We start from the raw sequence: 23,103 nt of genomic DNA, 5'->3' as shown, positions 1-23,103 counted from the left end.
CTCTGTATTTAAGAAAAAAAAAATCCTAAATTTTTTTTCTTAAGTTTACACACGTCTGGTGACTCCCCTTTTACTCAAAAATGTAATGTTTGTGCGACGTGACAAAAGCCATTCGTACTTTTCCTCTTCCGCTTTTTTTATTTGTTTACTCTTTGGTTGTAGGTATACAACAGCCTTCAGGATCCCCCGGCATCACCGCTGCTTTTAAAAGACCTTAGCCAGGAGCCCTATCCCTACATGTCTGATCCAAGTTTTACGAGAACCTCGGAGGTATTATTTAACGAGTATTATATGAATTTCGAGATACATAAACATCTTTTTCAAGCTTTTTAACTTTTTTGTGATTTTCCTTTTATTTGCTAGGATATATTTAATAGCTTGGAGCAGAGAAGGAAGAGTATGGAAAGACTCAACGGGCTTCATGAATACGCTGAGATGGAGGGCATTGATAACTTGAGGTAGGCACAATTTTACTTGTTTGATTATTAAACTGGAATAATTAAGGAAGTCTCTTAATGCTAATTAAAATCCGACATTTATAATGTAATAAAGTCTTCTTTATTTGTTTTTTTAGAAGACGTAGCAGTCAAGATCTCTATAATGCTCTTGAAGAAGTACAGTTGCAGAGAAGATTATCACAAGTAAATTAAATTACATTTTTTGATTATTATTAGTATTAATAATAAAAATATATTTTGTTATTACTTTCTATTAAAATTTTTAGCAATTAATTGAAGATTCGTATGGATATTCAAACATGGATGTTGAAGGAATAAGTTCGAATAGCCGACGTAGTTCGCAAGGACCTGAACCTGAACCTCCACCTGATGAAACAAACTTAAAGAGAGCGATAAGTTGTGAAAGTGTTTGCTCAGATACTAGTGTAATACTTGGAGATCTTGAAGAAGTTGCTGTTGTTGGACTCATTTGCGTTGGTCTCGAGTACGAACGTTGGGGTGGACGTGGGGCTGATATTGAGGGTGATCTTGTCGTTAGTGTTCTTGAAGCGAGAGACCTCATTGCACCTGATGGACGACCTGCTCAAGACACTCTTGCCAGGTAACAAAAAAAAACACATTGTATAATTCTACACTGTAGAGGTGCTACTTAGTATGATTCAACCGGTTTGAAAACGGTGAACATGCAAAGTAAATTAATTCCGATCGGGGTATGAGGGTGTATATGTTTTAAGATCTACAAAACAAAAAATAGTAATAATGATAATATTTCCTAAAAATTACCAAATTATCGTGAATTGAGAAAAAAATAATGTTAAGCCAAAAGTTTAACCGGTTTAACTATAAGATCACTAAAATACATAAGGATGTTGGTAATTAACTATACGTATTGCAATAATTGAGAAATTAATAGTTGTCTTCACAATAAACTATTTGACTATACTTTAAATCGCTTAAATGACAAAATTTTTTTTGCCATGCATTTTAATTCTTAGCTAATTACTTAAGCTAATTTGAGTTAACATGTTAAATCAGCTTAATTAATGAGCTAGCTTATAACCTGATTAACTTTCTAACCGGTTAGGCCGGATTAGATGTACAGCCCTAGTAACTACCAAGAAGTATTTGAAAATATATTTTAATAAGTTCTAATTTTTGGCGATATTGATGGAAATTCTTTAATCAAGAATAGAAATCACTGTATGCTTGAAGTGTACAATAGTATTCATGCACAAAGTATTATTTATAACAAATAAATTAAGTTATTTAATGCTAAATTTTTGTAAAATATTGTAGAGTATGCCTTCTGCCGGATAGACAAACACATGTACAAACCAGAATTTATAGAGGATCACCTTCACCAAGTTATCAGGAAAAATTCTTATTTCCCCTCGATGGAGGTCCGCTAGGACGGACTATATTAGTAGAAGTGAGTATTACTGAAATCCAATAAAATTAATAATATAGTATTTAAGTTTGTTGATAAATTATCTAGTTTACTTGTGTTATCATTATGTAGATATTTTCTGTTGAAATGCATATGGGTGGCGGAGCGTTTCTTATTGGTGAAGCATCATTAAAATTAGGACCTGCAGTAAGACCACCAGCAACAACGTGGCTGCCTCTTGTTTCTCCAGCTCTTCCAGTTCCTCATTTAGGAGAACTCATGTTTTCATTAAGCTATTTACCAACTGCCGAAAGGCTTACCTTAGTTGTTGTTAAAGCGAGAAATCTGCATACAAATAATCCAGTACCAGGAGATTTATTTGTTAAAGTAAACCAAATATTTTCTTACTGTCAATAAATTTATTTAAATCATAATCCTTTGTATTATTATTGATAAATTTAATTACTAATTTATATGTACACTTTTACAGGTATATCTGCTACAACAAGGAAAGAAAATACATAAGAAAAAAACTTCAACCAAGCGAGGTGAGAAAAGTCCAACTTTTAATGAAGCCATGATTTTTAATGTGCCTGCTCATACTTTGCAGGTAACATAATTTATTACATTCACACTGATTTTATACTTGATAATAATTTATTATTCATCAATTATCATAAATTATTTTATCATATTTATTAAAATACAAAAATATGAAATTTATTGAATTACAGACAATTCAATTGAGACTGACGGTAGCTGAGTTAAATTCCGATCCTACAACAAATACCAAAGCATATTCTGTAGGTCATGTAATCATAGGTTCTAATGCGACGGGAAAATCATTAACACACTGGAGACAAATGTTAGCTGCTCTCAGACGTCCAGTTGCAATGTGGCATCCATTGAGAAAATAATTTTATTTAATAATATTGTTATTAATTATTAAATTAAGAATGAAAGTAATGCAACAAACTCTAATGAACTTCAATTTGGGATAAGTAATTTTATTATTTTTTATTCCATGTGTATTATTGCCACGGTAATTTTTATTGCGAGAAAAAAAAAATTGTTCGATAAGTAAAAATTTAATATCAGCTTGAATATATACTTCTATTGTCATTTAATGATTCATTCAATTAAAATCATTAGTTCATACTTCTGTAACAAATATCAATCATTCATCGTTGCAGAATAAATCATAATATTTTTAGTAATTTTAGTTATTTTTACTTTTACTACTAAAAAAGTTATATAAGATAGTACTGTCAGTTTTTAAATTTATATATGATAATAAAAGAATATAATTAAATTTGTTTATGAATTTCAGATCCAATAAAATATGATTTCAAAAGTATGAAAACACAAATTTTATTGGTTCACTGTAACTCGTGAAAAATTTAATTCGATTTTTTTCTTAACATAACCTACAAATACGCCGAATTTCATTAGATTCAGAGTAATTATTCTAAACTGACAGTATTATCTCAAATAGCATGTTGCAATACTTTGATATTTACTGCGTTTTACAGACCGAACATAACTCCATAAGAATTTCCAAATTATTAATGATGATAATAATTATTAATAACCTGTGTTAAAAATGTTCGTTCCGAATATGTTTCAAAGACGTTCATGACAATGAACTTTCAAAATTAAGACAATTGTGTACTTAAAGTTGAACATTGTTGGAACTTTGAAAATCATAAATAGTTTGATTTGACAATTTTTTGATTTTGAACAACATTAAAAAAAAAGGGAATCAATTAGGAATTATGAAAATTTACGACTTTTACCAGAACTATTCAGGGATGAGGCAAAAAAAAAATAAAAATGATTTGAAAATATATATAAACATTTTTTTTACTTTTATTAGAACTTTTTGAGAAGGTCAGTTTTTTTTTTATTTTTTTAATTGTTCAAAAATAGTCCAAAAAATGAGTTAGTGGAACTAATATAAATATATATATATATATATATATATATATATATATATATATATATATATATATATATTCTCAACTCAAAGTTCAGAATTGTCTCAATTTTTGAAGTTCACTGTCAGGAACGTTTTGGAACATTTTTGGAACAAATTTTTTTTAAAAGGAAGATCAATTAATCAATAAAAGTAAAAAATTAAAATATTTAAGCCTACCGAATATTATTGAAAAATAATAAAAAAAAAAGATAATAAATAAATAATTGCTAGTATTTATTGATGCATTTATTATATTTGATTTTGTAAGAAAAAAAAAAAAAAACAAAATAAAATAAAACGAAATCAAAATTATTTGATTGCGCTGCTAAATACTGCAATGTATAACAATTAATAAGGCGATAATCGTTGATAAACTTGAAATAATAAAATAAGATATTTGTTAGATGCCAAAGAATGGAGTGTAAACGTATATGACAATTGTAAAATAACAAAAAAAAGAAGTTAATTTTTCCATTCAATGTTTATTGTTTAGAAAAGACCATGATGTCATGAATGTTGTTGTTTCCAAAGGAATGTTAACGTTTGTACAGAGTTTATTAGCCATGCATCAAATATGCAAATTTTTTCTAATTCACGATATAAACTCAAACTACTTCCATAATTTATTCCAGATTTATAACATTACACTTGTTATATTGCATAGACATTAACCATTTAAGAAAAATAAAAAAAAGTTATTATTTTTTTAAAATCGTAATGATGCAACAATTTAAGCACTAATTAACATTAAAATTTTATTTGCCTAGTATTATATTGTAATCAATAAAACTTTCGAACTATTTACTCATTATACTAAAAAATTTTTCACTAAAATGTAAACGGTTACTGTTTATCCTCTTTATAATAATGAAAAAGAACAAAAAATTAATTTAGGCAGCCTTATCAGTGTCATATTTTAATTATAACATCTATACATGTGACTTTTATACCTCAAAGAATGATATAAATTTTGTTCGTATGCTATTAAAACTATTATCTGTATTATACTCAGTAACTCACCATGTATGCTCAGGCATATTAGTAATTAATAAATTTTGATTTGTATTCAGAAACAAAATTTTTTCGTCATAAAAATAAATCATGAATAATGAGAAAAAATTTAGTCAACATTTACTTCTTTAAAAGAATAAAGTTGGTTTCTTTTACTGTCAAGTAATTTATTGCGTAAGGTACCGGCGGGTAATAAGGCTAGCGAAGGAAGATTTTGAATAGAATCGAAAATATTGCATTTAATTATCGAAATGTATCATTAATCTTTATTTCAATACATTAGCCATAACATGTAATCAAGTAATGGTAATTTTTACCGTAAGCAAACCAAAAATTATACTTTTACAAAAACCATACGAATAGGCCTTATTTTACTACGGCAGAGTAATAAAGTTTACGGGTTAAACAAACTGGAATAGTTTAACTATACTTAATAATTTTAAGGGTCAGAAGAATAGATTGTTTTTTATAATTTCTTCTGCGTTACGGCAGCGTATGACGGATGACGAAATATAGAAGACAGGAAACGTGGTAACGGGACTCTATAAATTTGTCGTAACATCTCTTTGCAAAACCCTTCTACTAGAGTAGTCTTTAGAGGAGGCGATTATTTTAAATATCATTTCTGTCACTTAGGCCTTATTACCCGCAGGTACCTTATTTAGAGCACAATAAAGCCCTTGATGGTTCTAAATTTTTTTTCAGTCAAAAACAATTTTTTGATTCAAAAGATAAGATGAAAATTTAAAATCTTAAATTGTTTCCATTATTTTCCTGATTAAACAAAACGATTTGTGACGATTAAAAACGATCAAAAATGAAATCATTATTAATCGTCTTTAATCGTCATAATCGTTATGGATTTTCAGATTTAATCGTCCGAAATCATTAAAAGACGATTTGTTATTTTACAATTAAAAATGATTAATGGCGATTAAATCGTCATGAATCATCTTTAATATTTATTCAAAAAATTTAATCGTTTTTAATCATCAATTAACGATTTATGACAATTTAAAACGATTAAAACAGTTTTTAATCGTCACAAATCGTTTTGTTTATTCAGGGTTAAATAATATTGTTGAATTTATTCGCATAATGAATTCGAATAATCATTCAGTTGTCAATAACAGAATCACTCGAACATTTTCTACTAATTTTTAATTATAACGCAGATAATAGTACATGAATATGGGATTTTAAATATTATAATACTAATTCAAAAACATAATATTTATATAGTATGTATAAATTATAAAACATTTTCTACATTTACTATTACTTCAACTACTACAATTACAATTAATTATAACTACTATTACTTCTACTACTACTACTACTACTACTACTACTACTACTATTACGACTATTATCAATATTACAAAACTTTATTACCCAAATACTATAAAATTATAAACTTCTCATTATCGAAATTCGCTCACTTTTTTATCGCCTATGCTCTGAGGCTAAACTACTAATAAATCTCACATAAACCGCATTAAAATATAATTCCCTTCAAGTAATAAAATACTCAAATACTCAGATAATTATCGATGCGCGAAATATATATATTACATAGATAAACATTAAGATACAATGTCCTGAAAACTGCTGCAATTAACCGCAATGACAGATATCTGGACAATCTTGAAAAATTGAAAGGCATACGTTAGGACTATTCCGGTTAATTGCAGCTATTTTCAGGACATTCTGTCGCGATATCGAGCTTTTGAAATTCAAATTAATAACTTATACTTTAAGATAATTTTTTTTGTCTACAATCAAATTTTCATACAGACTATAAATAAAGTATAGTCGCAAAAAAAAACACCCTAATATACATATATACACTTAAAAAAAAATCAATAAAGTACTATATGAAAAAATTAAATAACGAACCGATAAAAATATAAATTTAAAGCATCTCCATGTAAAATTCTGTATAAAACTTTGTAAACTGAAAATGACATTGTATTGAGCACTGTTGTAAGTAAGCACAAATCATCAATCCAAATACCTTCAAACGCAGACGATTCCTAGCAGTGTTGTTTTCTTTCAATAAATTTTTTAAATAATCTATAAGCATTTATAATATAATAATCAGTAAATAACTTATTGGTCGGATGAGCTGAATATTATGTAGAGCTGTTGATTTTGATTGAAAGCTTTTAAGGCTTCAATAATTTATTTATTGAAAAATATAGCACAGTGGAGTATGTTTAAACAGATGGAGAATAATACAAGTAAAATGATGAAGATTAAAAAAAAACATAAAAAACGAGATAAGAATGATGACAATAATAGAGCCGAGCAACTCGATTATCAAATTTGGTTTTATTCATTTAAGTTGAAGTTGAAAAATTTTTTTTACAGCAATTTTGAACTGTAACATACAGAAAATGTGTGGAATTGGATAAATAAATTATTTTAATTATGATATGTCATATAATTTAACAAAAAATGCTACTGTTTAATTAATTGGTATTAATAATAATAATTAATATTGTAATAAGTGAAAAATTTTATTTAAAAATGAGTTGCAAAGCAAAGCTGCCGTATGAATGCATGATTCATAATTTAAGGAAGAGATATTATATAACATTTAAATTGTTTGATATTTTTGTTACGCCTCTCTGTGATATGATATGGGCACATTCACAATACCCTGTACATTAAATGCATTGATCTTTGTAATCTATAACGACGATATTTAAATAAAAACATCTTATTGAAAATAAAAAATAATTAAAATAATAAAATGTTACATGCTGAGATAATTTAACAGAATACATAATTTATTAAAATGAGAGAGAAAAATATTTCTTCCTCTCTTATTGAAAACTTTTCATACACAACTATATACTGTGAAAATTATGGCTGGAAAAATATAGATTAATATGAAATAAGAAAGGTAGAACGAATTTAATAATTCATACAATATAATTCCAAAAATATATGATAACGTAATTACTATTGATCAATTGTATTTTATTGTAAAATATAAGAGTTTTCAAAATTAAATCAATAATACTATTAATGAAAACATCATAAAAAAATAATTATAGAAATGCAGATATATTCAATCCGTTATAAGATTCATAATATAGATTATTATTGATGATGGATTAATGCATATTAAATTAAAGGCAAGACTCATATATATAAGAATATTACTATTGATTGCTGTATAAACCGTCATTGCTAATCATTGTTACGGTTCTATTTACACAGTTCGTTTACTAATGATGATATTCTGAAAAAATATATTTAAATTAAAGACTGAGACGTTTTGTTTCTACTCTTATTTGTCTATGAAACCTAAAATTTTATTATTTTTATGCTACAATCCAAAATTTTATATATTATAGGCAATATTCTTTTCTTTTCGGTTGATCAATTGATGGAAACTTTCTGAGAAAGTTAGTGGCAAAAGTTGCCATCACATTAGTTCACGGAAAGTTACCTGCAATTTTCTCAGAAATCTGCTGCAGAAAAAAATTAAGTAATTCTTACAAAATTTGAAAAAAAAAAAAAAAAAAAAAAAAAAAAAAATTACACGGAAAAAAATAGGCGCTGCAGTAGGATACAGTTCTATGGGAACAACAGGACAGAATCTTGTTGCAGCAACAGGACAAAATCCTGTAAGAGCAACAGGATTTTCATGTTACAGCAACAGGTTAAATCCTGTGAGCTTTAGAGCATCAGGATTTTTCCTGTGGAATAAATAGGATAAGGAACAAGTTTCATACTAATTTTTTATGCCCAAATAGTGAAATTTCAAAATTTGAAACGAAATTAAAAGTTTGGAAAAGAATTAAAATTTTTCATCAGCCCTGAGAGCTAAGTTGGCGAGAAACTGACGAGAAAATTGCAGCCGCAACGGGACACCAAGTTGACCGCCAATAGTTGGTACCTCCAATAGTTGATAGAAATTTTCTGAGAAAGTTGGTGGCAGAAGTTGTAAATCCAAAAAGTTGACGGTCACTTTCTGAGAAAATTGGTGGCAAAAGTTGACAATCATAAGTTGACGATAAGTTTCCTTTAAATTTCCTCAGAAATTTGCATTCCAGTTGCGGCTCCATACTGGCGCCAATTTTCTCAGAAAATTGGCAGTAACTTGTAGCCAAAAGTTGCAAAAGCTGAAGTTGTCAATAAATTGTCGTCAAGTTGATCGGAAACTACATACGAGCTTGTTTTTTTCTCTTTGCTTTATTTATATGACAGTTATACAGTATATATGTTTTTTACGCATATGCGCGCTAAGTAATATTACTTTATCACCATCTTTTGATAGGAATATCAACTAAATTCATAGTTAAAAATGTTTATATATGTATTTAAATATCTTGTTTACTTTTAAATAGACATAGAAAGCTTTTAATTTTTAAGTTCATCAATTTGTCTAGTGTATTGACACATTGAGCTCCCTTAACTTGGCACCTCAAAATTAATTTTTTAGATTTTGTTATAAACAAATCAATTGTCCGTCCAATGTCCGTCAATGTCCGATATAATTTTTTATTTGTCCGATAATTTATTATTTTTAAAAAATTAAACAAATTTTTGTTTTTAAGTTGGCATTCACTCTCTCTAATCGAATGGTTTTTTTTTTAATTTGATAGATTAATTTTTTTTATTGATTGTCCGATTGATAATTGGACGGACAATTGATTTGTTTATAACAAAATTTAAAAAATTAATTTTGCGGTGCCAAGTTAAGGGAGCTGGAGAAGCAGATACAAGACAATTTATAAATTTTAAATAAATAAATAAATTAAAATAATGAAATTAAAAAAAAAATGCTCATATGGATTGTTAATTTTTTTAAATATGCATTTTTTAAATTTTTACTCTACTTACGTTTTATTTATTTATTTTAAAACTCAAAAAATTGACATTTGTCAGCTACATTCACACTCATAGAAAATTTATGAATTTAAAATAAATGGAATTTTAAAAAATGCGCGTACTGATTTTTCATTTATTTAAATTACACATTTTTAAATTTATATTCTACTTCATTTTATTTATTTACTACAAAATTTACAATTGTCAGCTACATTCACACTTATTTTTAAATGATCCTGAAGTTAGCAAACAATTAAAAATTTTCAAATTTTTTTTTTTCAGTAATTTAAAAAAAAAAAAAAAACTGAAAATATGGGCATGTAGAAAAATTAAAAAACTACAGGTGCAATTTTTTAAAATATTTTTTTTTTTATAATTTATCATTTATAAAAAAATCCAAAAATTAAAAATAAAAAATAACTAAGTATGAAAACTGACAGGTGGGTATTTTTAAATTTTTTGAATAAATAAAAAAATTCCCATAGAATAAAAATAAAAAAAAATGCATATTTAGAAAAATGAAAAATCATCACGCGCATTTTTTTAAATTTTACTATTCTAATTAATTAATTTATTTATATTAAATTTATAAATTTTTTCATGTCTGCTACACTATACTCATAAAAACAAACAGCAACGCCATCTTTTAACGTGTAATTAAGTTAAAATCATCAGTAATGTCTTTATTAAAAAAATGAACAAGTAAATACGAAGTAAATTAATGACATAAATTAAATATTTACTTAATCAATAGACTTATTAATTTAGAGTATGACTGAAGATAACAAGCGTGGTGGGGATTTAGTAAAAATACCTTTCATGTCAAGTGTAAAAGCAAATGTAAGTGTTATTTATCAGTAATTAATAAATAATAACATAAAGATAAAGTGATTGTTGGTAATATTTTATTTAAATATTCAAAATTTAAATAATTATGTCACTAGGTCCTAGAATGTCGATTGTGTGAGGAAGTATTTTCAGTAGATGGTGGTAAAGTACCCCGACTTCTTCAGTGTGGACATACAATTTGTCACACTTGTTTATTGAGACTTCAACCCTGTATGCTGGACCTGTCATTTCTGCTGTGTCCATTTGACAGGCAGCCAACGGCAGTCACTCATGAAGGAGTTTACAGTTTGAAGAAAAATTTTGCGCTCATTGAATTGCTAGAGCGATTGGAGCAATCGAATGTTGAAAAGTCATTGGTACTAGAAAAAGAACGTTCCCAGTCAACGCAATCCTGTGATGAAGATGAGTCTCATTTAGCGGTTCTCTACTGCACAATTTGCTCGTCACACTTGTGTGAGTCTTGTGATATTCTTACGCACTCGTCTAAAACACTTGGGAAACATAGACGAGTCCCGTTGTCTGAGAAGCCAAAGGAGAAACCCAAGTGTCCAATTCACACGACACACATCGCCGAGTTTACTTGTGTTCAAGAAGGCTGTCATAATGCGCTAATGTGTTACTTATGTAAAGACTATGGTCGTCATAGTGCACACAAACCTGCGCTGCTTGAAATAGAGGCGGAAAATGTGCGGAAGTCAATTGTTGGAGCTCTCCAGCGGATGACACAATTTATGGAAAATATGCGAGATACTGCGCATAAAATTGAAATTGTAATCCAAGAGTTGGAGGGCTGGGCTATTGATGACGCTCGACATAAAGTTAAACAGCATTTTGAGGAACTGAGAACTCAATTGGCTGAGCAAGAAAAAATTGCCCAGAGTTGTGTTGATAAGGAGACACGAGGAAGACTGTGCGCTTTGAGGCAGCAGCAAAAAGATTTGACCACTACACGTTCTCAGGTTGCTGATGTATGCATCCAGTGCGAAAGTATTCTTGATTCTGAAGACTGGAAGCTATTGAGTGGAGCTGAGAAAGTTAAAAATGTACTGGCTTCTCTGGAACAGCAGCAACAAAATTACAATCAGCTTGGACCTGATTTTCTTACCCCCGAATCTTCGATACCGATTATATTTAGCAGGGTAAGAAATTTTTAATAAAACTTATTAATTTGAGAGGTTGTTTTTTGATAAATTAATTTTTCAGGACAACCGAGTTCATATTGGAACAAAAATTGACATGCGGGTGGTGATACTCGGGCTCGATGGCTCAGGTAAAACTAGTATCCTGTCTGCAATGCGAGGATTGACTTTATCAAGTCCTCCGATACCTACCATAGGTTTTAACGTCGAGAGTCTTGAGTACGAGAATTTAGTTGTTACTTTTTGGGACGTTGGAGGACAGCATAAATTTCGGCCACTCTGGAAGCATTATTATCACGATGCACAGGCTGTTATTTTTGTCGTTGACTCGAGTGATAGATCACGTTTTGAAGAAGCGCAAAAAGAGTTATCAAAAATAGTCAGCAAAAAAGAACTTAAAGATGCGCTGTTTCTTATTTTTGCTAACAAACAGGTGAGTTAATTGTTAAAATCAATTAAGATCATTCTCAGACAAGGGCAAGGTGTGCCGTTATAATCTCAACAATTTTAAACCACAAGTGATTCCTACAAATTCATCTCATCGACAGTTGATTTTTATCAACAACTAATTTACATAATTTAACTATTTATAACTGAATTTTAATTACTCGTTATAGTAATTAATTAATTCATAAAATTCTCTGAGATCACTTGTTGGGGATCGGTTGTCATGGGACCCTCAGACAAAACCTCTAACTCTTTAAAAAGATTCAGTTATCGATTAGAAGTCAAATTTGTTGAATAAATTTCAGTGAAATCTTTATGTCAACATTATTATTCAAATTTTCCAATTTTGTAAACTAAAATTTATTTTACAAATTTTATTTGACTCCTAATTGATGGCAACTGTGAGTAAACTTTTTCAAAATCTATATCTCGGTGAAATCGCAACTACATTGTCCTTTTTTCAATCAATGCTTCAATTATCTCATAATCAATTGATAAAATTTTAATACTGTCATGACAGTTGAGTCATTGAATATTTTTAAAAAGTCGGAGGAACTCTGAGAATACTCTTAATATTCCAAATAGCACAGAAACAACTTTAAAATGTCTTTTTAAAGGGACAAGAAAAATTTTGTCTCAAAGCCAAGTTTTTTTTATATAAATAAGACAGACAAGTTGGTCCTAAATGTTATAGGATATTGATCTTTTTTTCTGTCCTAAAAGTCATTTCAATTAAAAAATCGTTTAGATGACATTTGTAATTTAATTTTTGCCGCCACTTATCTTACTTGAGATATTTGAGCTAATAAATAATTATTATTTATTTAGGATGTCGAAGGCTGTACGACAACTGAAGAATTAACGGACATTCTGTCCCTACAAAAATTGTGCTGCGGTAGAGTTTGGCACATCCAAGGCGCATCACCACTACTTGATGCCAATACCGCAATCCAGGGGTTGCAATGGCTAACTCAACAACTCGGTGCACATGAAGCTCTCTGTACTGGTTCAACAGTACAATAATTATTATCTAATTTATTAATTTAAGCCAAAGTTATGTTTTGTAAGACTTTTGTATATTTAGATCACTGATCATTGTTGATTATTTTAATTATTTATTGTTCTATCAGAGATTATAGTTAACTTATGTTAGTAATTAGCAGAACCTGAGAGTTGATACATAAATATATGAAAAATGGTTCAAAATATATATATTGTAAGCATCAACTTCAGAAGCTTGGTATTGAGGAATGAAGATTAACAAAAAAGTAACTGGTTATCTAGAAAAGTTTATTTATTACTTAAATGATGATTATTGAGTGTCATAATTTGTTGGTGTTTACACCGCGTTCGATAAAAATTATTAATTATATAAATCAATAATCATTCAATCAATCATTAATCACATTTTTTCATTTACACTTTTTCAATCACTCTTCCAGAATTATAAAAGGATTTAATTAGCGGATCGTAAATAATAAATTGTACGGAGAATGACGACCTACATACTTACATATATAATATTTATATAATAATATATTTATATAGCGATATTAAATTAATTAATATTTTTTTTTATTTAATTATTATTTCAAATTATTTATCTTTTTAATATAAAAACACTTGAAAAACAAAAACGGAACAAATTATAGTCTTTTGGAGCTGTGGCAGGTGGGAAGGACACCAAAAAAAATTCGATTTTGTTTTAAAATGCCGCGATAGATTAAGTAACGGCTTGATTTTTAAAAATAATTAAGGAATCAAAATTATAAAAACCGACACGATTACACGGAACTAAAGTACCACTTAAAATTTATTCAGAGCAAGATAATACGCTGACTAGGTTTTATTTTTCACTCTTATCTCACTTTTACTCTTATCCTCCGAGATTCTTCATTGCACGTCAATATAAAATATTTTCTTGGCATTGATTCTCAATTTATATATTAATTTTTTTATTTTTCTTTAAATTTTATTGGCAACTTTACGGTTAAGCGAAGACTATACTGAAGAAAATCGGAGGAGAAAATATTTATTTATTAATTAGTTTTTTATTGTTTGAATTTTTTCAATTAATTGTGTAATGTTGTAATCTGCTGGTGTGTCTTTTTCTTGCCCAACAGCTCCTGGAATACAGTCTGCTTCTCATGCCACGCGTGACATTTTTTTTATTTACAATTCGTCGTGCTCCTGAAAAAAAAAACATCAAAAATATTTATAAATATTTTAAAATATCAACAAAAAAATTTTATTTTACAGCAAAAAAATGTCAGTAACGAGGAATTCCACTAAATATTTCGCTCATGCGTTTCAGAAGTGGCATATCATCATGAAAATAAATTTTAAATGATGACAAATAAATTAATCAACTGATTATTTAAATATAATAATTACCTCAACTTCTGGTACGGTGTTGTCTTCTTCTTCCGCGTCATCATCATCCTCATCATCATCTTCTTCTGGAGCCTCGGGTTTTTCAGCCTCCATTGATTTTCTCTCAGCCTCATCTTGAGCCTCCTTCATTTTCTTTTCACCCTCCTGAAAAAATAGTAAATTTCAATCAATAAGACGCTCATATTTTTCATATATACAAATTTATTATCATTATTTAATATTTTAAATCAGCAACGAGGAATTCCAGCTTTTCTATCGCTCATTAGAAATCGGATATCGCTTTTATCATCATTTAAAATAAATAAATAAATTAAGCAGTAAATAAATAATTAAAATACTTACGAAGTTGGGTTTCCAAACATCTTCAGCAAATTTGCTGGCAGCCTCCGGGTCATCAGTAATAAGTACATTGTCGAAGATAGTTCCGGACTTGACTTGCCAGAGATCGAAACCAATAGCGCAGACTTCATCGCGTTTGTAGAGTTCATCGTCCTTGACGTACTCTGGGTTGTCAATTTCAGGATGGATCCATGGTCCTTTGTAGGCTGGGTTGTCGATTTGTTTTGGTTTCCATTCACCTTTGAAGTCTGGGTTATCAATCATTGGTGGTTCCCATTCTCCATCCATTTCATCGTCCCAATCTTCTGGTTTAGTGGCCTCTGGGTCAGGAATAGTCTCTGGCTTGTCCCAGTCTTCGGGTTTGCTGTCTTCTGGGTCGGGAATGGTTGCGCGGTCGTCCCAGTCTTCGGGTTTGCTTTCTGATGGGTCCTTTATTTTCTTTGGTGGCAAAAAGTCCCAATCGGCTTCAAGTTCTCCAGACTCAACTTTCTCATTGTCGATCAGAACCTGCATTAAATTCATTAAAATTATTATCATGATACCATTTAATTAATAAAACTAAAGTTAACCGACGTCTAATAATTTTTGAATTTTTTTCAAAATGGTAATCTATAAAAAAAAAAAAATATTTTTAAAAATTGCACCTATAGTTTTAATTTTCTACATGTGCATTTTTTTTTTTAAATAAATTTGTTGAAAAAAAAAAAATCCAAAAATTATCAATTGTCTGTTAGTTTTAAAATCATATTAATTATTCATATTTTTAATTTCTTATCGGCAAAAATAAATTTGAAATCCGTTAAAAATTAATTATGTTAATATTGGCCTTCGCGTTAAGCGTGTGATTAACGATATAATTTCACAATAGATAATTTAAGCGAGACAATCTTTTCTTTTCGAGTACCTACAGCACCTGTCCTTCATCAAATCAAAAGAACATGAGACTCTGGACTCGGCTTTATCACCAACCATTAAATTAAATTATTCATCAAAAATAATTTACCTCGTAGGTGTTGTCTGGTTTCACAACCAAAGTGTACAAGTGAGTGTATACGTCATCCTTGCAACGAATGTCCTTCTTGATCAACAGATTCTTGCCTTTGTAGTTGAAGATAACATGAACTTTCTTGGTACCAGGTCCACAAATGTCAGGTCCTAAACAAATAAATGATAATAGCAATCATTACTTTCTCTTTTCTTTTATTGTTTTTTATCTAAGTCATTGAACTGGATTAAAATTTCAAATTTCTTACCGAACATAAGAAGGTACGGAGTTTCACCGTGCATGTCCTTTTGGTCCAATGAACAGTCAAATACTTTTACGTAACCACCACCGCAGTCAATGTTCTGTTCATGCTTGACGGTGAATTGGACAACCAATGGCTTGTCTTTATTCGTGAAAGGCTTGAATTTTCTACTGAGTGCATAGAATCTGGCATCTTCAGATGTCTGGATACCTATCAAATAATTTCAAAATTAATAATCATTTATTTTTTTATTTACAAAGGTGATTTTGAAAATTTTATGTTTAAATTTAAAATAAGTGTGCCTGCACAAGGTACCTGAGGAATGTATAATTACAAACTCAGGGCATAAGCCAGACCTATTATGATCTCCGAGTTCCTGTAGCACCTACCATCCATTTTGAATGACATGTGACTCTAGGCTCGGGTTTTTTAAATTTATTTTCTCTTTTTTTTCTTGTTTGAAATTTATTAGCTATAAGTTTACAGACTTAGAACTTGATCAGGAAACTGGTACACGGTCACTTCGTGTACTGTATATCTATATTTAGTCAAAATTTAGTAAATATCAAATTAGAACTCTTAATATCAACATTTACTTCCTGATTGCAATTTTTCATTTAAATAACATTTAAAATAAAAAAAAAATAAAAAATAGTCTTTTTTTTTTAACTCAGTTTAATAGATATACAAATACATGAGTAATCGGGCACGTTATCCCGTACCTCAAATATAAATTTATAAAAATATTAAGTAAATAAAAAATTACCTGTATCCTTTAATTCCTCGTGGTAGAATTTTCCGGCAGTTCGTTTGAACTTTCCAAACTCCTTGCCAGGATGCTCTGAGTATACCCAGTTCTTTTCCCATGAATCTATTTATGCAAATAACAAAATACTCCATAATTAAAATACTTCAAGCCTTGATAATTAATTATTTACAATTCAAATAATTAAATATTAAAGGATTGCGAAACGCGGTTTCGCCGCGTGGTCAATGGAGTCTCTTTACGCGAACGACGCGGAGTGGAGTTCCAATAGAAAAAGAAATTGTTCAAGAGCAAGCAGAGGGTTTAGACATCCGGTTTTAAAAAGTGATCAGAGATCAAGATCTGAGTGGGGGGTTCCTGACACTTTGGAAGGGATACTGTCGTGGCAAAATTTTTATGTAAACAGCCCTTAGGTTCGTGTCATTGGAAACAGATTTAAAACCCGGTTTATACTTTCTCAAGTAATAAAAAAAAAAATTTCGTTACCATGTACGTCAATTTTACATTTTATCAAATTATAAATAAAAAAAAGTAGTAAAAATATTCCTACTAACATAAGTTATTGATAAATAATTAAACTATTTCATGTAATCAGTAAAAAAAAATGAATAACAATATCGCCGGTTACTAGGGTCTATCTCCGGTAATTTTTTTTCAGCAAAAAAACGTCTGCGATAAGAGTAACAGTAAAATAATTACAATTACTCGTACTGAAAATATAATAATATTAATTAGAAATTAAAATGACATGATAAAATTATTTAAGGGTGTGGTTGAATATGAAGACAAGTGTCGGAACTTGACAAGTTTACTTGACAAAAAATATGATAATAAATATGAGTAAATAAATATAAAAAAAAAATTAACCGGGTTGGTTGTAAATAATAAAAAAAACTCACCATCAGAAAATCTTTCTTCGAAGAAAACTTCAGCAGACACGGTGGCAATTGCGGCAATTGCCAGTACAGCAACGAGAGCTCGCATTGTAATTTTATTTATAATTAAACGTCTTATGAGGTACAAGAACGAGTGACGACTGAATAGTGTTTTTATATATTCACCTCAATAGTATATAACGAATACGAATATTTAATATACAACGTTGAGACGTGTTACTGGATAATGCCAGGAGGCGAATTTTGGTTGGTAAAGTACTGACTGACGGGGTAGACAGATGGAAAATCCTTATTGGTTGATCTCCGTCAGCCAATCCGAACTAACCACGCTCAAAATGATGACTCGCGGGTCGCGACAATCTTCTGATTACGGGCAAGTTAATAACAAAAATAAAATACTTGTTCTTGTTAAAATTCTATTTTATCGTACGCTGACATTACAGCTTGCAAGATGATTGGTAAATGGTGATTAATGATGTGATTTTTAATTTGAATAAATGATGATACAGTTGGCCCTCATATCACTGGTAAATTTTTATGATCCTGAAGCTCCTGAAGTATGAGAGTGAATCTAACGGAGAACTAAACATTTTATAAATTTTAAATAAATGATGATCATGAAGTTAACCGACAATTGAAAATTTCCGTATTTTTTTTTATCAATTCAATTACAGAAAAAAATGAAACTAAAAAATGCACGCATAGAAAGACTAAAAAACTATAGGTGTAATTTTTTAAAACATTTTTTTTTATAATTTACTGTCGAAAAAATCCAAAACTTTATAAACCTCGGCTAACTTCAGAATTATAATAAAGTTAACAGACATTTAGCAATATTTTGATTTTTTTAGACAAACAAATAAATATTTGAAAAAATATTTTGAAAAATTGCACTTATAATTTATCAAATTAATTTTTTTAGAAATATTTTTTTTTTATTATTATCTCTGTTAAAAAAATTTATTTAAATTTCAAAAGTCAGCTAACTTTACTGTTATTAAATAAATGAATTAAAAAAGTGCGCGTACTGACTTTTTATTAATCTAAACATGCACTTTTTGGTTTATTTATTTATTTATTTGTTTTATTTCTATTGGTGTGTTCGGACCCACAACCCAGGGTACTTTGACGCTTTTTTCGCACACGAAATTAACATTAATTTCTATTAATTGATGATTGATTTGTAATACTAAGATTTGTTTTACTCAAATTTCACTTCAATCAATACGCTGATAATTAATACATTTTTTTTTAATTGGTGATTCACTTTTTTTTTACTAATTAAATTTGATTATGAATTTAAATTTCCCCGGGTATATTGCAAGCACCCCCGTGCGCCGAGCGGAGAATCCGAACAGACAATTTGTATCATATTTCTAATGTTATTTTCCGATTTTCTAAATTTACCGCACAAGTAATAAGAATAATTAATAAATTATCGATGAAAATCAAAATGTCTAGTATACTTTTTAGTCTAATTAATATAATAATTGACATCAATGAGTTTCAATAAAATTATTAAATTTAAATTTTTTAATTTCGCGCCAAGATGGCGCTGCTGCCCGTCGTTGCATTGAACGTTCAAATTTCTGCTAGAGTGGGGGTGGTCGATGAATCGCAAAATCGATTGCCTTGTATCAACTGACGGTTCGATAGCGGCAGTCAATATCATTGACAATCGCAGTAGCAAGTAGTAGTTCAGATCCTTCTTTTCGTTTAAATTGAAACACAGTATTGCCATTAATTCGCAGAATTATCCATAAAATTTATTGCTTATAGTCATTGTTTAATTAAAATGTCCAGTGTTTGTAAAATTTAAATTGTGCAAAGTGTCTGTGGTGTAATTAAGTCTTGAGTGTTTAGTGTTTAGTGTAAAGTGTTGCTGATGGCTGATGTTGATATGTTCCTAGTTCCTGAGCAAACTCATCTGGCATCGTCTGGTGGGAAATAGCAGTTAAGTGACGTTTTTTTAGCTGCAATACACTTGGAGCAATTTAAATTAAATCTCCAAGTGTATTAGGACATCCTTCTGCACATTATTTCCCCACCAAGGTTTGTTCAAACACTCAAGTGTTTTTTTTTTATTTTTTAAATATTTTTCTATCATATTCTAGCGCCATTTTATTTTGACGTACGATTTTTAGTTTTCTCCAATTTCTAATAATTTATTTTTCAAATATTTAAATTTACTGCGCAAGTAATACGGATAAAAGTTTTCAGATTTTTTTTTAACACTTCGATTAGAAAAAAATCAAAAATATCCACATGTAGGAAATTAAAAAAAATATAGGTGCAATTTACCAAAATTTTTTATTTTTTTATAAATTAACGGTTTGAAAAAATTCAAAAAATTACAAGACCTTGGCCAACTTTAATATCATAAATTTTTCAATGAATGTGAATGTTATTGACAAGTGGAAATTTTTAAAATTTTGGAATGAATAAATAAAATGTAAGTGCAATAAAAATTAAAAAATTATAGTTGCGCCATTACTGGGTAAGTACATAATATGATTTTTCTATTTAGGGTCAGTTTTTCAAATCGGGTTTAAATTATTTTTGCTGGTACATCTATACTAGCAATATTAATTTAAACCCGGAAAAAATAAACCCGGTTTGAAAAACTAGCCTTTAATGTTTTCTATTACGTTTTAAATTTTCCCGCGAGTGCGCATGCGCTAAGCCCGAGACTTCCTTATCACGCGGGTATTATTTTAGAATATTCCAACTCCAGTGCTGAAGGGTAAAATTGTTTTTATTATTTTATTTTATTTATTTACTTATATCATTTATTCATTTTTTTTATGCATGATAAATTTATGTACTGACTTTTCATCGCATGAATAATTAAATTGATTGTAAAATTCATAAAGCCGATTTTATTGATGATAAAAAACGGTTGCTATGGATACAAAAATTATACAGAGTATTATTTATTTTTTTCAGTCAGTATATAGATAAGAAACGGAAAAAATGATGGGATCTAAAGCAAAAGCTGCTTTGAATCGTCTAAAGCAAATTGATGAAAAGTATAAATATAATAAACAAGATAAATTATTTATTTCAAGTGATAGTTCGAGGAGTAGTAATGAAGATAAAGGATTACGGCCGATATTAAATATTAAATTACCGGATCCTTATGAGGAATATGCTGACTCTAATACGGATGAGAGTGAACGGGTTGTTGTTAAAGTTGTTGATGATACACCGAGATCTAGACAGTCTAGTCATCAGAGTTCCAAGAGTTCTGTCAAGTCAAGGACAGAAGTTGTGGAGATGAAGACTGGTGGAGATGGTGTTGAATTATCAGGCGGAACTGATGAAATAAGCGAAATTATTGAAGATGTCAGTGAAACGGTTCAGGAAGTTACTGATAAATCTCTTTATAGTAGTTCAAATTTGGATAATGGTGAAGAAAGTGCTGAAGAAGAAGATGGTGGCGGTAAAAGAATTTCTGATGAGATTTTGACTGACAAATATTCGGATTCCTTTGAAAGTTCTGGGACAGATGAATCTGAATCGGAATCAAAGTCATCGATTATTTTAAAACCCGCAACTGATAATTTTGATAAAAATTTTAATAAAAGTAAAAGTAGTTCTGATGATAACAAATCTGTAGAAAAATCCAATAGTTCAACTGATAATTTAACTGATAACTATACAAGTGATAAAAATTTAATGAGTATTTTATCGTCAGAAGAAAAAATTTATAGTCTAGAAGAGATAAGTGATAAAGAAAATAAAAATATACGAAATGAGGTTGAAAAAAATGACATTGAAAAAAAATTATCAATTGAAAGTATTAAATTATCTGATATAATTGAAGACACTGACGAAAATAAAAAATTATCTAGTTCAGAAGTAGTCGAAAGTAATATCCAAAGTTGTGATTCTTTTAACGTTGAGAGTAAAAAGACTGAAAAAAAATCCAGTAGATCAAAGTCTGAAAAAAGTTATTCCAGTTCTGAGTCTGCTAAAAGTTCTAGTCGTGAATCTAGTGTTAAGTTTAAAAAAAAAGCTGATACCCGACAAACTGTTAGTGATCATGAGTTAAATTTATCTTCAAAGAAAAAATGTTCAAGGTCCAGTAGTAATAAAAGCTTAGAAGAAAAGATGAAGCGAAGTCATCTTCATTTTAAACAAGAACAGCATCGTTTAAATTCGGCTATGATTAATTACATACAGAAGATGGAAGAAGAGCATCAAAGACTTGTTATGTGGCCTAAAAATTTCATTTGCCCATCGAGGGTTAATCTCAAGACCATAAAACCACTAGAATTGCCAAATATATCTGGATTTACTAGACCTGGTATGTGGAAATAATTGATTAATATTAATTACAAATTCTTTTAGTATATAATACATTGTATTTTTTTTCAGACCCAGAAGTTAATAAAAATGAAGATATCAATATGGAAATACTGCGAAATCGATTACTTGACATACGCCAGTGGTTAAAAGACCAATATTTAGTATACAGAGAGCACTGTGATTTAGCAGCCTCTGTAAACAAAACTTATAATTTAGTTACTGAAGAACAATAAAATTATGATATGAAAATTAACTGACGTCAATACTTTTGAATTTTTTTATAAACGATAAATTAAAAAAAAAATTACACCTATTATTATTTAAATTTTCTACATGTGCATATTTTTTATTTTTTTTTAATTAAATTGTTGAAAAAATGATTTGAAAATTGTTGCTAATTAACAAATTGACTGCTAACTTCAAGATCATATAAAATTACTCTTAGTTTTGTATACACCGAAAAAAAAGATTTCTTGGCGCGAAAAATTTTTAGTCGTTCCAAGAAAATTTTTTTTTGCTCTGAGAAATTTTTTGCATTATAAATTGAAAACGAAAATTTTTTTGGGGCGAGAAATAATTTTTTTAAGCGTGAAAAATTTTCTTGTGCCTAAAAATTCTGTTTTTTGTGTAGAATTCTTAACAATACTGAGAAAAAAAAATATTTTTGAATCGTATATTTTTACCACAAAAAATTATGCTATTAAAAATTTTCAATCTAATACACTTTTGGTGCAAAAATTTGAAAATTTAATTCAAAATAATTCTCTTCATCCAAGAAACCCAAGTTTATTTCAATCTTTTTTTTTGCACTGGTGTAAATAAATTTTGATTTTCTTCTTAAAAAAAAATGAATCTCCGCGTTAGATATCAAATTAACAATACAATAATTTATATCGATTTATTACACGAAAAAAAATTATTTAAAAATTTATCTTCTCGATCAATTTATGGAACTATAAAAATTTATTGAAATCGTTGACTTAAATTTCTAACAATGATTATTTAATATTCATGCCGGACACGTGTCATGTAA

At 28.9% G+C, this 23,103-nt stretch overlaps 4 protein-coding genes across 5 annotated transcripts in view; 3 read left to right on the top strand and 1 right to left on the bottom strand.

Annotated features, from left to right (window-relative positions):
* Positions 1 to 3,808, top strand: part of LOC103580076 (histone-lysine N-methyltransferase 2C) — a 37,937-nt gene extending 34,129 nt beyond the window's left edge. For both annotated transcript variants that reach the window (XM_053742680.1, XM_053742684.1), the window contains 8 exons: positions 163 to 270; positions 364 to 458; positions 575 to 641; positions 725 to 1,059; positions 1,755 to 1,887; positions 1,978 to 2,232; positions 2,336 to 2,455; positions 2,580 to 3,808. In XM_053742680.1, the coding sequence (XP_053598655.1) occupies positions 163 to 270; positions 364 to 458; positions 575 to 641; positions 725 to 1,059; positions 1,755 to 1,887; positions 1,978 to 2,232; positions 2,336 to 2,455; positions 2,580 to 2,762 (1,296 nt within the window). In that variant the 3' untranslated portion in view covers positions 2,763 to 3,808. The remainder of the gene's footprint in view (positions 1 to 162; positions 271 to 363; positions 459 to 574; positions 642 to 724; positions 1,060 to 1,754; positions 1,888 to 1,977; positions 2,233 to 2,335; positions 2,456 to 2,579) is intronic.
* A 6,552-nt stretch (positions 3,809 to 10,360) lies between these two features.
* LOC103580079 (E3 ubiquitin-protein ligase TRIM23) lies at positions 10,361 to 13,754 on the top strand. Its single transcript, XM_008561708.2, has 4 exons — positions 10,361 to 10,522; positions 10,627 to 11,670; positions 11,735 to 12,103; positions 12,946 to 13,754. Exons 1-4 carry the CDS (start codon positions 10,454 to 10,456, stop codon positions 13,138 to 13,140), a joined length of 1,677 nt encoding a protein of 558 aa, XP_008559930.1. The 5' UTR covers positions 10,361 to 10,453; the 3' UTR covers positions 13,141 to 13,754.
* On the bottom strand, positions 13,387 to 17,998 carry LOC103580078 (calreticulin). Its single transcript, XM_008561707.3, has 7 exons — positions 17,763 to 17,998; positions 16,864 to 16,968; positions 16,104 to 16,307; positions 15,854 to 16,005; positions 14,854 to 15,357; positions 14,512 to 14,655; positions 13,387 to 14,307 (listed from the first exon to the last, which is right to left on the bottom strand). The coding sequence occupies exons 1-7, from the start codon at positions 17,845 to 17,847 to the stop codon at positions 14,290 to 14,292; spliced, it is 1,212 nt and encodes a 403-aa protein (XP_008559929.1). The 5' UTR covers positions 17,848 to 17,998; the 3' UTR covers positions 13,387 to 14,289.
* A 2,336-nt stretch (positions 17,999 to 20,334) lies between these two features.
* On the top strand, positions 20,335 to 22,383 carry LOC103580171 (reticulocyte-binding protein homolog 2a). The gene is made up of 3 exons (XM_014440699.2): positions 20,335 to 20,502; positions 20,706 to 22,068; positions 22,140 to 22,383. Exons 2-3 carry the CDS (start codon positions 20,733 to 20,735, stop codon positions 22,301 to 22,303), a joined length of 1,500 nt encoding a protein of 499 aa, XP_014296185.2. The 5' UTR covers positions 20,335 to 20,502; positions 20,706 to 20,732; the 3' UTR covers positions 22,304 to 22,383.
* Positions 22,384 to 23,103: the final 720 nt, after the last annotated feature.

This window comes from Microplitis demolitor, chromosome 1, assembly GCF_026212275.2.
Source record: "Microplitis demolitor isolate Queensland-Clemson2020A chromosome 1, iyMicDemo2.1a, whole genome shotgun sequence".
In the NCBI taxonomy this organism is placed as follows: Eukaryota; Metazoa; Arthropoda; class Insecta; order Hymenoptera; family Braconidae; genus Microplitis; species Microplitis demolitor.
This window is presented reverse-complemented; position numbering and strand designations above follow the sequence as displayed.

What these genes read in the sequence shown, in the direction of transcription:
- LOC103580079 (XM_008561708.2), top strand. Translation starts at nt 10,454, where the DNA reads ATGACTGAAGATAACAAGCGTGGTGGGGATTTAGTAAAAATACCTTTC. An exon ending in TGTCAAGTGTAAAAGCAAAT is followed by an intron (nt 10,523 to 10,626) that starts GTAAGTGTTATT and finishes TTATGTCACTAG; the next exon opens with GTCCTAGAATGTCGATTGTG. An exon ending in TACCGATTATATTTAGCAGG is followed by an intron (nt 11,671 to 11,734) that starts GTAAGAAATTTT and finishes TTAATTTTTCAG; the next exon opens with GACAACCGAGTTCATATTGG.
- LOC103580078 (XM_008561707.3), bottom strand. Translation starts at nt 17,847, where the DNA reads ATGCGAGCTCTCGTTGCTGTACTGGCAATTGCCGCAATTGCCACCGTG. An exon ending in CGAAGAAAGATTTTCTGATG is followed by an intron (nt 16,969 to 17,762) that starts GTGAGTTTTTTT and finishes TTGCATAAATAG; the next exon opens with ATTCATGGGAAAAGAACTGG. An exon ending in CGAGGAATTAAAGGATACAG is followed by an intron (nt 16,308 to 16,863) that starts GTAATTTTTTAT and finishes ATTATTTGATAG; the next exon opens with GTATCCAGACATCTGAAGAT.
- LOC103580171 (XM_014440699.2), top strand. Translation starts at nt 20,733, where the DNA reads ATGATGGGATCTAAAGCAAAAGCTGCTTTGAATCGTCTAAAGCAAATT. An exon ending in ATCTGGATTTACTAGACCTG is followed by an intron (nt 22,069 to 22,139) that starts GTATGTGGAAAT and finishes ATTTTTTTTCAG; the next exon opens with ACCCAGAAGTTAATAAAAAT.